General features: G+C 48.4%; 1 protein-coding gene across 1 annotated transcript; it reads left to right on the top strand.

Moving 5' to 3' along the window:
* The first annotated feature begins 982 nt into the window (after window positions 1-982).
* LOC138371651 (proline-rich protein HaeIII subfamily 1-like) lies at window positions 983-1561 on the top strand. The gene has a single exon (XM_069336653.1). It carries the CDS (start codon window positions 983-985, stop codon window positions 1559-1561), a length of 579 nt encoding a protein of 192 aa, XP_069192754.1.
* Window positions 1562-14461: the final 12900 nt, after the last annotated feature.

Here is a 14461-nt window from a genome sequence, read left to right on the forward strand (position 1 = left end):
AGGACACCAACGACCCCAGGGAGGCACCAACGACCCAGGGAGGACACCAACGACCCAGGGAGGACACCAACGACCCCAGGGAGGACACCAACGACCCAGGGCGAACACCAACGACCCCAGGGGGGACACCAACGACCCAGGGACGACACCAACGACTCAGAGACGACACCAATGACCCAGGGACGACACCAACGACCCAGAGACGACACCAACGACCCAGAGACGACACCAACGACCCAGAGACGACACCAACGACCCAGATAGAACACCAACGACCCAGAGACGAAACCAACGACCCACGGACGACACCAACGACCCAGAGACGACACCAACGACCCAGAGACGACACCAACGACCCAGGGACGACACCAACGACCCAAGAAGGACACCAACGACCCAAGGAGGACACCAATGACACAGGGAGGACACCAACGACACAGGGAGGACACCAACGACCCAGAAAGGGCACCAACGACCCAAGGAGGACACCAACGACCCCAGGGAGGACACCAACGACCCCAAGGAGGACACCAACGACCCGGGGAGGACACCAACGACCCAGGGAGGACACCAACGACCCCAGAGAGGACACCAACGACCCAGGGAGGACACCAACGACCCCAGGGAGGACACCAACGACCCCAGGGAGGACACCAACGACCCAGGGCGAACACCAACGACCCCAGGGAGGACACCAACGACCCTGAAACGACACCAACGACCCCAGGGAGGACACCAACGACCCCAGGGAGGACACCAACGACCCAGGGAGGATACCAACAACCCTAGGGAGGACACCATCAACCCAGGGAGGACACCAACGACCCTTGGAGGACACCAACGACACAGGGAGGATACCAACGACCCTAGGGAGGACACCAACAACCCAGGGAGGACACCAACGACCCAGGGAGGATACCAACGACTCTTGGAGGACACCAACGACCCCAGAGAGGACACCAACGACCCAGGGAGGACACCAATGACCCGGGGAGGACACCAACGACCCAGTGAGGACACCAACGACCCCAGGGAGGACACCAACGACCCAAGGAGGACACCAACGACCCAGGGTGGACACCAACGACTTCAGGGCAAACACCAACGACCCCAGGGAGGACACCAACGACCCAGGAACGACACCAACGACCCAAGGAGGATACCAAAGACGCCAGGGAGGACACCAACGACCCAGGGAGGACACCAACGACCCAGGGAGGACACCAACGACCCAGGGAGGACACCAACGACCCAGGGCGAACACCAACGACCTCAGGGAGGACACCAACGACCCAGGGAGGACACCAACGACCCAGGGAGGACACCAACGACCCAGGGCGAACACCAACGACCCCAGGGAGGACACCAACGACCCCAGGGAGGACACCAACGACCCAGGGACGACACCAACGACACAGGGAGGATCCCAACGACCCTAGGGAGGACACCAACAACCCAGGGTGGACACCAACGACCCTTGGAGGACACCAACGACCCCAGGGAGGACACCAACGACCCAGGGACGACACCAACGACCCAGGGAGGATCCCAACGACCCTAGGGAGGACACCAACAACCCAGGGTGGACACCAACGACCCTTGGAGGACACCAACGACCCCAGGGAGGACACCAACGACCCAGGGAGGACACCAATGACCCGGGGAGGACACCAACGACCAAGGGAGGACACCAACGACCCAGGGAGGACACCAACGACCCAGGGAGGACACCAACGACCCAGGGAGGACACCAACGACCCAGGGCGAACACCAACGACCCCAGGGAGGACACCAACGACCCCAGGGAGGACACCAACGACCCAGGGAGGACACCAACGACCCAGGGAGGACACCAACGACCCAGGGAGGACACCAACGACCCAGGGCGAACACCAACGACCCCAGGGAGGACACCAACGACCCCAGGGAGGACACCAACGACCCAGGGAGGACACCAACGACCCAGGGAGGACACCAACGACCCAGGGAGGACACCAATGACCCAGGGCGAACACCAACGACCCCAGGGAGGACACCAACGACCCCAGGGAGGCACCAACGACCCAGGGAGGACACCAACGACCCAGGGAGGACACCAACGACCCAGGGCGAACACCAACGACCCCAGGGGGGACACCAACGACCCAGGGACGACACCAACGACTCAGAGACGACACCAATGACCCAGGGACGACACCAACGACCCAGAGACGACACCAACGACCCAGAGACGACACCAACGACCCAGAGACGACACCAACGACCCAGATAGAACACCAACGACCCAGAGACGAAACCAACGACCCACGGACGACACCAACGACCCAGAGACGACACCAACGACCCAGAGACGACACCAACGACCCAGGGACGACACCAACGACCCAGAGACGACACCAACAACCCAGGGACGACACCAACGACCCAGAGACGACACCAACGACCCAGAGACGACACCAACGACCCAGGGACGACACCAACGACCCAGAGACGACACCAACGACCCAGAGACGACACCAACGACCCAGGGACGACACCAACGACCCAGAGACGACACCAACGACCCAGAGAGGACACCAACGACCCAGAGACGACACCAACGACCCAGGGACGACACCAACGACCCAGAGACGACACCAACGACCCAGAGACGACACCAACGACCCAGGGACGACACCAACGACCCAGAGACGAAACCAACGACCCACGGACGACACCAACGACCCAGAGACGACACCAACGACCCAGAGACGACACCAACGACCCAGGGACGACACCAACGACCCAGGGACGACACCAACGACCCAGAGACGACACCAACGACCCAGAGACGACACCAACGACCCAGGGACGACACCAACGACCCAGAGACGACACCAACGACCCAGAGACGACACCAACGACCCAGAGACGACACCAACGACCAATTACATAAACACAGACCTGCTCGCCTGCCCTGCACGTATCCCTCTAGGAGCCAGGACAGGTAGTGCACGAGGCGTGTGGCCGTGGCCACAACGGTTCGACAGCAAACACGCACCTTCTTCCTTGCGTGGCCGGGCCTACTTCAGCTCCTGGTCCTCGCCTTCCAATCTCTGATCACTTACTGCAATGGCTCTCACGTGTAGGTAGAACATAAGAAGAACAATAAGAATATTTTTCAGTGTGGGAAGGTCTAGTTCCTTCCGCTCTGCTTCGTAGCTCAGGCCTCAAGGTTGAGCGATCGGATGGAACATAGGCCTCTAGATTGAGCCGTAGGATGGGATTGAACCTCCGTCCGTGGACGTCTCAGGCCATGACACAACACAGACTCATGCTTCGTTAATATGTACCAACGGTAAGGGGCTTCTTGTTACTCATGCTCCCAGATCAATTTCCTTTCTGGACTTGAGCAGTTGCCTCTCTGATATCTTGTCCTGCGCGTTCACCCTCTTTTCTCACCTCCTCAATCTCATTATCTTGCACTTACTTGTATTAAAATCAAGTAGCCATATTCGGACCAGTCCTCTTAATTTGTCTAAGTCCTTTTGGTTGCTTTAGGAATCAATGCCAGCTAATATTGACCAGTAGGATTCCAGTAGTAATCATGTGGTATAATGCTTCTTTCCTCCATGGTTCCTCCTGTGGTCCCGGGTTCGATCCCGGGCGCCGGCGAGAAACAATGGGCAGAGTTTCTTTCACCATATGCCCCTGTTACCTAGCAGTAAAAATAGGTACCTGGGTGTTAGTCAGCTATCACAGGCTGCTTCCTGGGGGTGGAGGCCTGGTCGAGGACCGGGCCGCGGGGACACTAAAGCTCCGAAATCATCTCAAGATAACCTCAAAAAGATAACCTCCATCATATTTAATTCTTCCCTTCTCTCAGTATACCTCGTGTTCAAAAGATCTTTTTATACTGTTACTCTCACCTGTTCCCCAAAAATGTATAGAAATCACCTGTGCAGAAGAGTGTCGAAGACTTTGGTATTTCAAGAAGTGTTTTCTGTTCATTCCATTTCTTAAATATGCATTCAGCAGTGGCTGTCTTCAGCTGTCTGGTATTTCTCCCTTTTATAATAAAGCTCTGTAGATTATTATTAGTTTCTTCAGAGACTCGGCAGCCTTTCCTCGTATTCATGAGAGTCTTTGAGGGGGTCGAAGCCTGTTAAGTGTTCAAGCGGAGACTGTCAGGGCCTTAATTATGTATAGGTCCTTAATTGCCTACTTTACCTCTTCTACTGTATTTCCTTTGCTGCTCTGAGTCTCATTGAAACGTGTCATATCCACGTCCATCAGGAAGTCCGTCGAAGGACGGAAATGTCTACTGTAGTTTAGTACCTGTCAATATCTCCTTTTAATTCTCAGTCTGGCCTCGCCTATTCTGATTAATATGACTTGATCGTAAGGAAATTTCCTACTGACAAGACTATTAGGTTTTTTGTCACTTTTAGAAGCCTTGAATACTGTGTCATTCTAATGCTACTGATTTGCATCTCCTCTGATCTACTCTTTCACCTCTCCTTCCTGTCCTGCTCTCTCTCTCTCTCTCTCTCTCTCTCTCTCTCTCTCTCTCTCTCTCTCTCTCTCTCTCTCTCTCTCTCTCTCTCTCTCTCTCTCTCTCTCTCTCTCTCTCTCTCTCTCTCTCTCTCTCTCTCTCCCTCTCTCTCTCTCTCTCTCTCTCTCTCTCTCTCTCTCTCTCTCTCTCTCTCTCTCTCTCTCTCTCTCTCTCTCTCTCTCTCTCTCTCTCTCTCTCTCTCTCTCTCTCTCTCTCTCGCTCTCTCTTTCTCTCTCTCTTTTACATATTCCATGCATTCCTGATTTCCTTCCTTGCTTCAAGACATTGCTGAACCGTGGACTGCTGCTCTGATTATCCTCCTTGCTCCAAAATGGTTGCAATCAGCCCTCGCGCTTCTAAACATTTCTGAACAATGTTTCATCATGAAACGTGCAGTGAAGCTTCAGACTTCTGTCTCTTATGCCATTCCTCTTAGTCACTCTTTTATTATGATCATCTCTCTTCTTTCGGTATGCATCGCTGTTGTCTGGATTTCATGGACTATTGTCTTATTGTCTGCTTCGTCACGTGTGAAGATCAGATGTAGTGTGGGAGACTGGCTTCTTTCCTCACTTGTAATGGCTGCCTTGTTCCCTCACTTATAATAATTGATTATGTCTCTCTTATCTCGCTTATCTGGCCCCTTTCCTTATCTCAGCTGATTGGTTCCCTCTCTAATCTCGCATTTGTTTGTTGATGCATTGTTTTAAAACTCAACCTTTGCGTGTTGCAGCACCCGGATTCCCGTGTCCCGGGAAGACTGTCTCCTGTTTATGTACGTCACTGAAGCTTTCTGTGTGATCTTGTCTAGCTCTTATGGTGCTCCACGACGGCTTCTGTGCGCGTTATGTCTTCTCAAGTTGCTGTGCTGCTATGATTTTTGTGTGTGAGAAAGAGAGAGAGAGAGAGAGAGAGAGAGAGAGAGAGAGAGAGAGAGAGAGAGAGAGAGAGAGAGAGAGAGAGAGAGAGAGAGAGAGAGAGAGAGAGAGAGAGAGAGAGAGAGAGAGAGAGAGAGAGAGAGAGAGAGAGAGTGAGAGAGAGAGAGAGAGAGAGAGAGAGAGAGAGAGAGAGAGAGAGAGAGAGAGAGAGAGAGAGAGAGAGAGAGAGAGAGAGAGAGAGAGAGAGAGAGAGAGAGAGAGAGAGAGAGAGAGAGAGAGAGAGAGAGAGAGAGAGAGAGAGAGAGAGAGAGAGAGAGAGAGACAGAGACAGATGAGGAGGGTGCTGGGTTTGAAAACCACAAAATATACCCTCACAAGTGAATCTCACATTCAATAAGACACCAACTGCGTCCCCCAGAGAGCCGTGTGTATCCACGGCCTCCGCCATAACCACCAAACGCGCGTCCACTCCCAACAACTCGCACAACACAGAAGTAAATAAAGCAATATATATATATATATATATATATATATATATATATATATATATATATATATATATATATATATATATATATATATATATATATATTTATATATATATATATATATATATATATATATATATATATATATATATATATATATATATATATATATATATATACAATAAGTTCTGCTTGTAAGGTATCTTTGGTAGTGACCTTCTTTTGTGTCTCGAGGTCGAATATGTCGTCCAACAGAATTTCCAACTCTACTTTCCGGGCCATCTCACTTGGTCTGGACATAACATGGACATAACATAACAATTAGCAGAACTTATTGCAGAAAGAGGAAAGAATCGAGGCAACTACAGAAGCACCATACTGTCCCCCGAGCTTACAGCGGCAGCTAAAAGCCTTCGTGAGAACAAGGAGATAGTTGTCAGGAGAGGTGACAAGTCGCCAATATATGTCATTCTTAAAAAAGACGAATATCTGGCGAAAATGAACATCATACTCTCTGACCAAACTAAGTTCCAAAGGGTAACGAAGGACACTACAGCCGAATTAAAAGCAGAGGTCAACAAACTGATCGAAACTGTGAACGCCAAAAAATCCGGACTCCACCTGCCAAAGATCATTGGGGAATATAAATCTGGATATGCGTATGGAAATGTCAAGACGCACAAGCCTGGAAACCCACTTCGGCCAATCATTAGCCAGATACCCACACCCACGTACAGACTGGCGAAGCGACTCAACGGCCTGCTGACTCCTTATGTTCCTTGCGCCTTCAGCCTGAAATCTCCAAAGGAATTTGTTGACTTACTGCGGGGCACACGGGCCACAGGGATAAGAGCCTCGTTGGACGTAGAATCGCTGTTTACCAACGTACCTGTGGACGAGACAATCGGAATGATAGCCGACAGAGTGTATCGTGATCCAGCCTGTACTCCTCTTGACATACCAGAAAATATTCTGAGGAAACTACTCCAAGCTTGTACTAAAGAGGCACCCTTCTTGAGCCCGGATGGGCACATGTATAAGCAAGTAGATGGGGTCGCCATGGGTTCTCCCCTAGGTGTCCTGTTTGCAAACTTCTACATGGGTACCATCGAGCAAAAAGTCTTAGTCGACATGAACTTGAAACCGGCCATATACTGCAGGTATGTTGACGACATTTTTACACATGTACCTGATGTCAGACATCTGCAGGAGCTGAAGGAGGCATTTGAGCAGAGTTCCGTGCTGCGTTTCACTTACGAGATGGAAAAAGATGGGAAGCTGCCCTTTCTAGATGTAACAGTCATGGAAAAGGGCGGAGGTTTCCACACTGCAGTCTACACTAAGGAAACAAACATAGGAATGTGCCTAAATGCCAACAGCGACTGCCCAGACAGGTACAAGAGGAGTGTTGTTAACGCATATGTCGACCGTGCTCACAGCCACAGCTCAGAATGGAAGCAAGTCGACGAAGAACTCTGTAGGGTAAGGCAGGTCCTAGTCAATAATGGCTTCTCCAATGGTTTCGTCGAAGACATCATAAGAAGGAAAGTGAAAAGCCATGCAACCTCTGAAGAGACAACTAACACAACACCTATACCCCCTATTAGACTATTTTACAGGAACTTCTTTTCCACAGCTCATAAAACGGAGGAAAGGGTCCTGAAAGATATTGTTAATAGAAACGTTATCCCTACAGACAAAAATCAGAGGATACAACTGACGATTTACTATAAAACCAGAAAAACGGCCAGCCTACTCATGAGAAACTCTCCAGACACAAAACAGAATGCTTTAAAAGAGACTAACGTCGTCTATGCCTTCAAATGCCCTCTTGGGGACTGAAAGCTCCAAAAAAACCAGTATATAGGCAAGACAACAACATCTCTTTCTAGGCGTTTAACGATGCATAAGCAACAGGGCTCCATTAAGGAACATATAATCTCTTCCCACAACCAAACCATCGCCAGAGAAATCCTAGTAAACAACACAGAAATCATCGATAGATACAGCGATAGCAGGCAGCTTGACGTTTGCGAGGCACTACACATCAAGAAGTCAACACCAGCAATCAACAGCCAATTATTACACAACTATATTCTACCCACCTCAAGACTCCGCTCCAATATAGAAGCATCAAGAAATATGGACCAATAGGCTTTCTACAAACACTTCTATTCAATATCCATTGTTTCGTGTTCTGTCTTGTGTTGATGAAATTAATACCCTATTAATACCACATCTTGTTCTGTCTTGTGTTAATGCCACATCACCCCTTCCACCTCACTCAAATGTAGATATAAAATCGGAGATGCGTAAGTTCTATTCAGTTGTGTATTTGTGAACTAAAGTCTTTGAAAATGTAATAAGTTTTACGAAACGCGCTCGTGTCGCGCCAGACTAGAAATAAAAATGAATTTTGGAGAATTGATTTTTGATTTACCTCCAACAGTGAAACGAAATGTACGAAAGATTGAGAAAATTCGTGTTAGAATTATTAATCTTACTTTTTCGGTCATATTTAATAATATATGTCTACAGGAAAGACTGCTACCAAAATATACTAATATATATATATATATATATATATATATATATATATATATATATATATATATATATATATATATATATATATATATATATATATATATATATATATATATATATATATATATATATATATATATATATATATATATTTTGCATTGCGGAATTGCGGAAGCACAAAGGGCTGGCATGCAAGACACAGCGAGGTCAATGACATCATCAAGAGAAGCCTCGTCTCAGCTGGGTGCCCAGCGGAGAGAGAACCTCGCATCCTAGGGGTCCAAAACCCGGATTTCCCCACACTTCGCCCTGATGGCATCACCATATACTCATGGAAGGAGGGTAGACAGGTGGTGTGGGACTACACATGTGTATCCACCCTGGCTGACACCTATGTACACTTCGGAGCTGATCAAGCAGGTGGGGCGGCCAACCACAGTGAAACAGCTAAATCACTCAAGTACAGGCGACTGGAAGGTCAATACCTCTTTGTTCCCATAGCGTCTGAGACGCATGGCCCCTGGGGCAAGAGTGCATTGGGATTTCTCAAGGAATTGGGTTCCAAGCTCATTGACGTCACCAGAGACCCAAGGGCTTCCAGTTTTTGTTTCAGCGTCTCAGTGTGGCGATCCAGAGGGGAAATGCTTGCTGCGTCCTCGGTTCCTGTCCAGAAGCGGAGGAGCTTCAAGAGATCCATAACCTTTAGGCATTTGTCTTGTATGTTTTGTAACCTTTAAATGCACAATAAAGAAAAAAAAAAAAAGGTAAGGGGGTGGTAGGAGAAAAGCACACAGAAACTGTATTGGAGGGGACCCACATTCCCTCCAATGCGTTATGTGTGGTTTCCTCCGAGGCTATGGGTCCCCATTCTTCCAGCCAGAGGTGGTACTCCTTTCCCTTTTATATATATATATATATATATATATATATATATATATATATATATATATATATATATATATATATATATATATATATATATAAATATATATATATATATATATATATATATATATATATATATATATATATATATATATATATATATATATATATATATATATATATAAACAAATCCACAAGGACCGTGACGAGGGTTCGAACCTTCGTCGGAGAGGATCCCAGATGCTGCCTTAATCGACTGAGCTACGACATGGTTAAAAGAATTGCAACCGGGAAATCATCCTGGTTTACCAACGGATCCTGCAGTCTCTCCGAGACACAAACCAGGGTTTTACGCAACTCCCCCATGCACCCGAGCTATGTAAATAGGCTGTTCTACCTCTTCGCCCTTACTGCATTACACACAGAAATCACAATAGCGTTGATGCATCAAATGAACAATTCGTGACGAGGGTTGAATAGCCCTTAATCGTTGGGAACGACGAATTAGGGAACACTTATTTAAGTGCCCCACGGGAGCGTGAGGTCTATAGCTCTTTACAACCCCGCCTACTGACCTAGGTTGTACCCGTTGCGTTATAATATACAACTTTTCTGACGTGTGTCGAATCTAACCTCAAGAACTTCCATAACCTTTTCTTTTCAAAGCATTCTACTTGTTGACCACCCGCACAGGGTACGAGTTTTCATTACATTTCCTCCAGTTGTGTTTCCGGCTTACCACATGCGTTCTCTTGTCCTACTTCCTCTCACTTTAAAAATTGCTGTCAATGTCCAATTTGGCAATTCCCCTCCGTATATAGCATTAAAACTTTGTGAAGCGTGTGACCGTTGTGCAACAGGACGAGTGTCTTACCTTGATGTGAAACAGCTGCATGCTCCACGACAAACAGCTGAATGCCCACGACAAACAGCTGAATGTTCCACGACAAACACCTGAATGTTCCACGACAAACACCTGAATGCTCCACGACAAACAGCTGAATGCTCCACGACAAACAGCTGAATGCTCCACGACAAACACCTGAATGTTCCACGACAAACACCTGAATGCTCCACGACAAACAGCTGAATGCTCCACGACAAACACCTGAATGTTCCACGACAAACACCTGAATGCTCCACGACAAACAGCTGAATGCTCCACGACAAACAGCTGAATGCTCCACGACAAACACCTGAATGCTCCACGACAAACAGCTGAATGCTCCACGACAAACACCTGAATGTTCCACGACAAACACCTGAATGCTCCACGACAAACAGCTGAATGCTCCACGACAAACACCTGAATGCTCCACGACAAACAGCTGAATGCTCCACGACAAACACCTGAATGTTCCACGACAAACACCTGAATGTTCCACGACAAACACCTGAATGCTCCACGACAAACAGCTGAATGCTCCACGACAAACAGCTGAATGCTCCACGACAAAAACCTGAATGCTCCAAGACAAATAGCTGAATGCTCCACGACGAACTCCTGAATGTTCCACGACAAACAGCTAAATGCTCCACGACAAACACCTGAATGTTCCACGACAAACAGCTGAATGCTCCACGACAAACACCTGAATGTTCTACGACAAACAGCTGAATGCTCCACGACAAACACCTGAATGCTCCACGACAAACACCTGAATGCTCCACGACGAACACCTGAATGTTCCACGACAAACAGCGGAATTCTCCACGACAAACACCTGAATGTTCCACGACAAACACCTGAATGTTCCACGACAAACAGCTGAATGCTCCACGACAAACACCTGAATGCTCCACGACAAACAGCTGAGTGCTAAACGACAAACAGCTGAATGTTCCACGACAAACACCTGAATGTTCCACGACAAACAGCTGAATGCTCCACGACAAACACCTGAATGCTCCACGACAAACAGCTGAGTGCTAAACGACAAACAGCTGAATGGTCCACGACAAACAGCTGAATGCTCCACGACAAACACCTGAATGTTCCACGACAAACACCTGAAAGCTCCACGACAAACACCTGAATGCTCCACGACAAACAGCTGAATGCTCCACGACAAACAGCCGAATGCTCCACGACAAACACCTGAATGCTCCACGACAAACACCTGAATGCTCCACGACAAACACCTGAATGCTTCACGACAAATAGCTGAATGCTCCACGACAAAGAGCTGAATGCTCCACGACAAACACCTGAATGCTCCACGACAAACAGCTGAATGCTCCACGACAAACACCTGAATGCTCCACGACAAACACCTGAATGCTCCACGATAAACAGCAGAATGCTCCACGACAAACACCGGAATGCTTCACGACAAACACCTGAATGCTCCACGACAAACACCTGAATGCTGCACGATAAATAGCTGAATGCTCCACGACAAACACCTGAATGCTCCACGACAAACACCTGAATGCTCCACAACAAGCAGGTGAATGCTCCACGACAAACAGCCGAATGCTCCACGACGAACTCCTGAATGTTCCACGACAAACAGCTGAATGCTCCACGACAAACACCTGAATGTTCCACGACAAACAGCTGAATGCTCCACGACAAACACCTGAATGCTGCACGACAAACAGCTGAATGCTCCACGACAAACAGCTGAATGCTCCACGACAAACACCTGAATGCTGCACGACAAATAGCTGAATGCTCCACGACAAACACCTGAATGCTCCACGACAAACACCTGAATGCTCCACGACAAACAGCTGAATGCTCCACGACAAACAGCTGAATGCTCCACGACAAACACCTGAATGTTCCACGACAAACACCTGAATGCTCCACGACAAACAGCTGAATGCTCCACGACAAACAGCTGAATGCTCCACGACAAACACCTGAATGCTCCACGACAAACAGCTGAATGCTCCACGACAAACACCTGAATGTTCCACGACAAACACCTGAATGCTCTACGACAAACAGCTGAAAGCTCCACGACAAACACCTGAATGCTCCACGACAAACAGCTGAATGCTCCACGACAAACACCTGAATGTTCCACGACAAACACCTGAATGTTCCACGACAAACACCTGAATGCTCCACGACAAACAGCTGAATGCTCCACGACAAACAGCTGAATGCTCCACGACAAACACCTGAATGCTCCACGACAAATAGCTGAATGCTCCACGACGAACTCCTGAATGTTCCACGACAAACAGCTAAATGCTCCACGACAAACACCTGAATGTTCCACGACAAACAGCTGAATGCTCCACGACAAACACCTGAATGTTCCACGACAAACAGCTGAATGCTCCACGACAAACACCTGAATGCTCCACGACAAACACCTGAATGCTCCACGACGAACACCTGAATGTTCCACGACAAACAGCGGAATTCTCCACGACAAACACCTGAATGTTCCACGACAAACACCTGAATGTTCCACGACAAACTGCTGAATGCTCCACGACAAACACCTGAATGCTCCACGACAAACAGCTGAGTGCTAAACGACAAACAGCTGAATGTTCCACGACAAACACCTGAATGTTCCACGACAAACAGCTGAATGCTCCACGACAAACACCTGAATGCTCCACGACAAACAGCTGAGTGCTAAACGACAAACAGGTGAATGGTCCACGACAAACAGCTGAATGCTCCACGACAAACACCTGAATGTTCCGCGACAAACACCTGAAAGCTCCACGACAAACACCTGAATGCTCCACGACAAACAGCTGAATGCTCCACGACAAACAGCCGAATGCTCCACGACAAACACCTGAATGCTCCACGACAAACACCTGAATGCTCCACGACAAACACCTGAATGCTTCACGACAAATAGCTGAATGCTCCACGACAAAGAGCTGAATGCTCCACGACAAACACCTGAATGCTCCACGACAAACAGCTGAATGCTCCACGACAAACACCTGAATGCTCCACGACAAACAGCTGAATGCTCCACGACAAACACCTGAATGCTCCACGACAAACACCTGAATGCTCCACGACAAACACCTGAATGCTGCACGATAAATAGCTGAATGCTCCACGACAATCACCTGAATGCTCCACGACAAACACCTGAATGCTCCACAACAAGCAGGTGAATGCTCCACGACAAACAGCCGAATGCTCCACGACGAACTCCTGAATGTTCCACGACAAACAGCTGAATGCTCCACGACAAACACCTGAATGTTCCACGACAAACAGCTGAATGCTCCACGACAAACACCTGAATGCTGCACGACAAATAGCTGAATGCTCCACGACAAACACCTGAATGCTCCACGACAAACACCTGAATGCTGCACGACAAATAGCTGAATGCTCCACGACAAACACCTGAATGCTCCACGACAAACACCTGAATGTTCCACAACAAGCAGGTGAATGCTCCATGACAAACACGTGAATGTTCCAAGACAAACAGCCGAATGCTCCACGACGAACTCCTGAATGTTCCACGACAAACAGCTGAATGCTCCACGACAAACACCTGAATGTTCCACGACAAACAGCTGAATGCTCCACGACAAACACCTGAATGCTCCACGACAAATACCTGAATGCTCCACGACGAACACCTGAATGTTCCACGACAAACAGCGGAATTCTCCACGACAAACACCTGAATGTTCCACGACAAACATCTGAATGCTCCACGACAAACACCTGAATGCTCCACGACAAACAGCTGAGTGCTAAACGACAAACAGCTGAATGTTCCACGACAAACACCTGAATGTTCCACGACAAACAGCTGAATGCTCCACGACAAACAGCTGAATGGTCCACGACAAACAGCTGAATGCTCCACGACAAACACCTGAATGTTCCACGACAAACACCTGAAAGCTCCACGACAAACACCTGAATGCTCCACGACAAACAGCTGAATGCTCCACGACAAACAGCTGAATGCTCAACGACAAAAACCTGAATGCTCCACGACAAACACCTGAATGCTCCACGACAAACACCTGAATGCTCCACGACAAATAGCTGAATGCTCCACGACAAACACCTGAATGCTCCACGACAAACACCTGAATGCTCCACGACAAACACCTGAATGCTCCACGACAAACACCTGAATGCTCCACGACAAACACCTGAATGCTCCACGACA

Source organism: Procambarus clarkii, chromosome 4 (assembly GCF_040958095.1).
Source record: "Procambarus clarkii isolate CNS0578487 chromosome 4, FALCON_Pclarkii_2.0, whole genome shotgun sequence".
In the NCBI taxonomy this organism is placed as follows: Eukaryota; Metazoa; Arthropoda; class Malacostraca; order Decapoda; family Cambaridae; genus Procambarus; species Procambarus clarkii.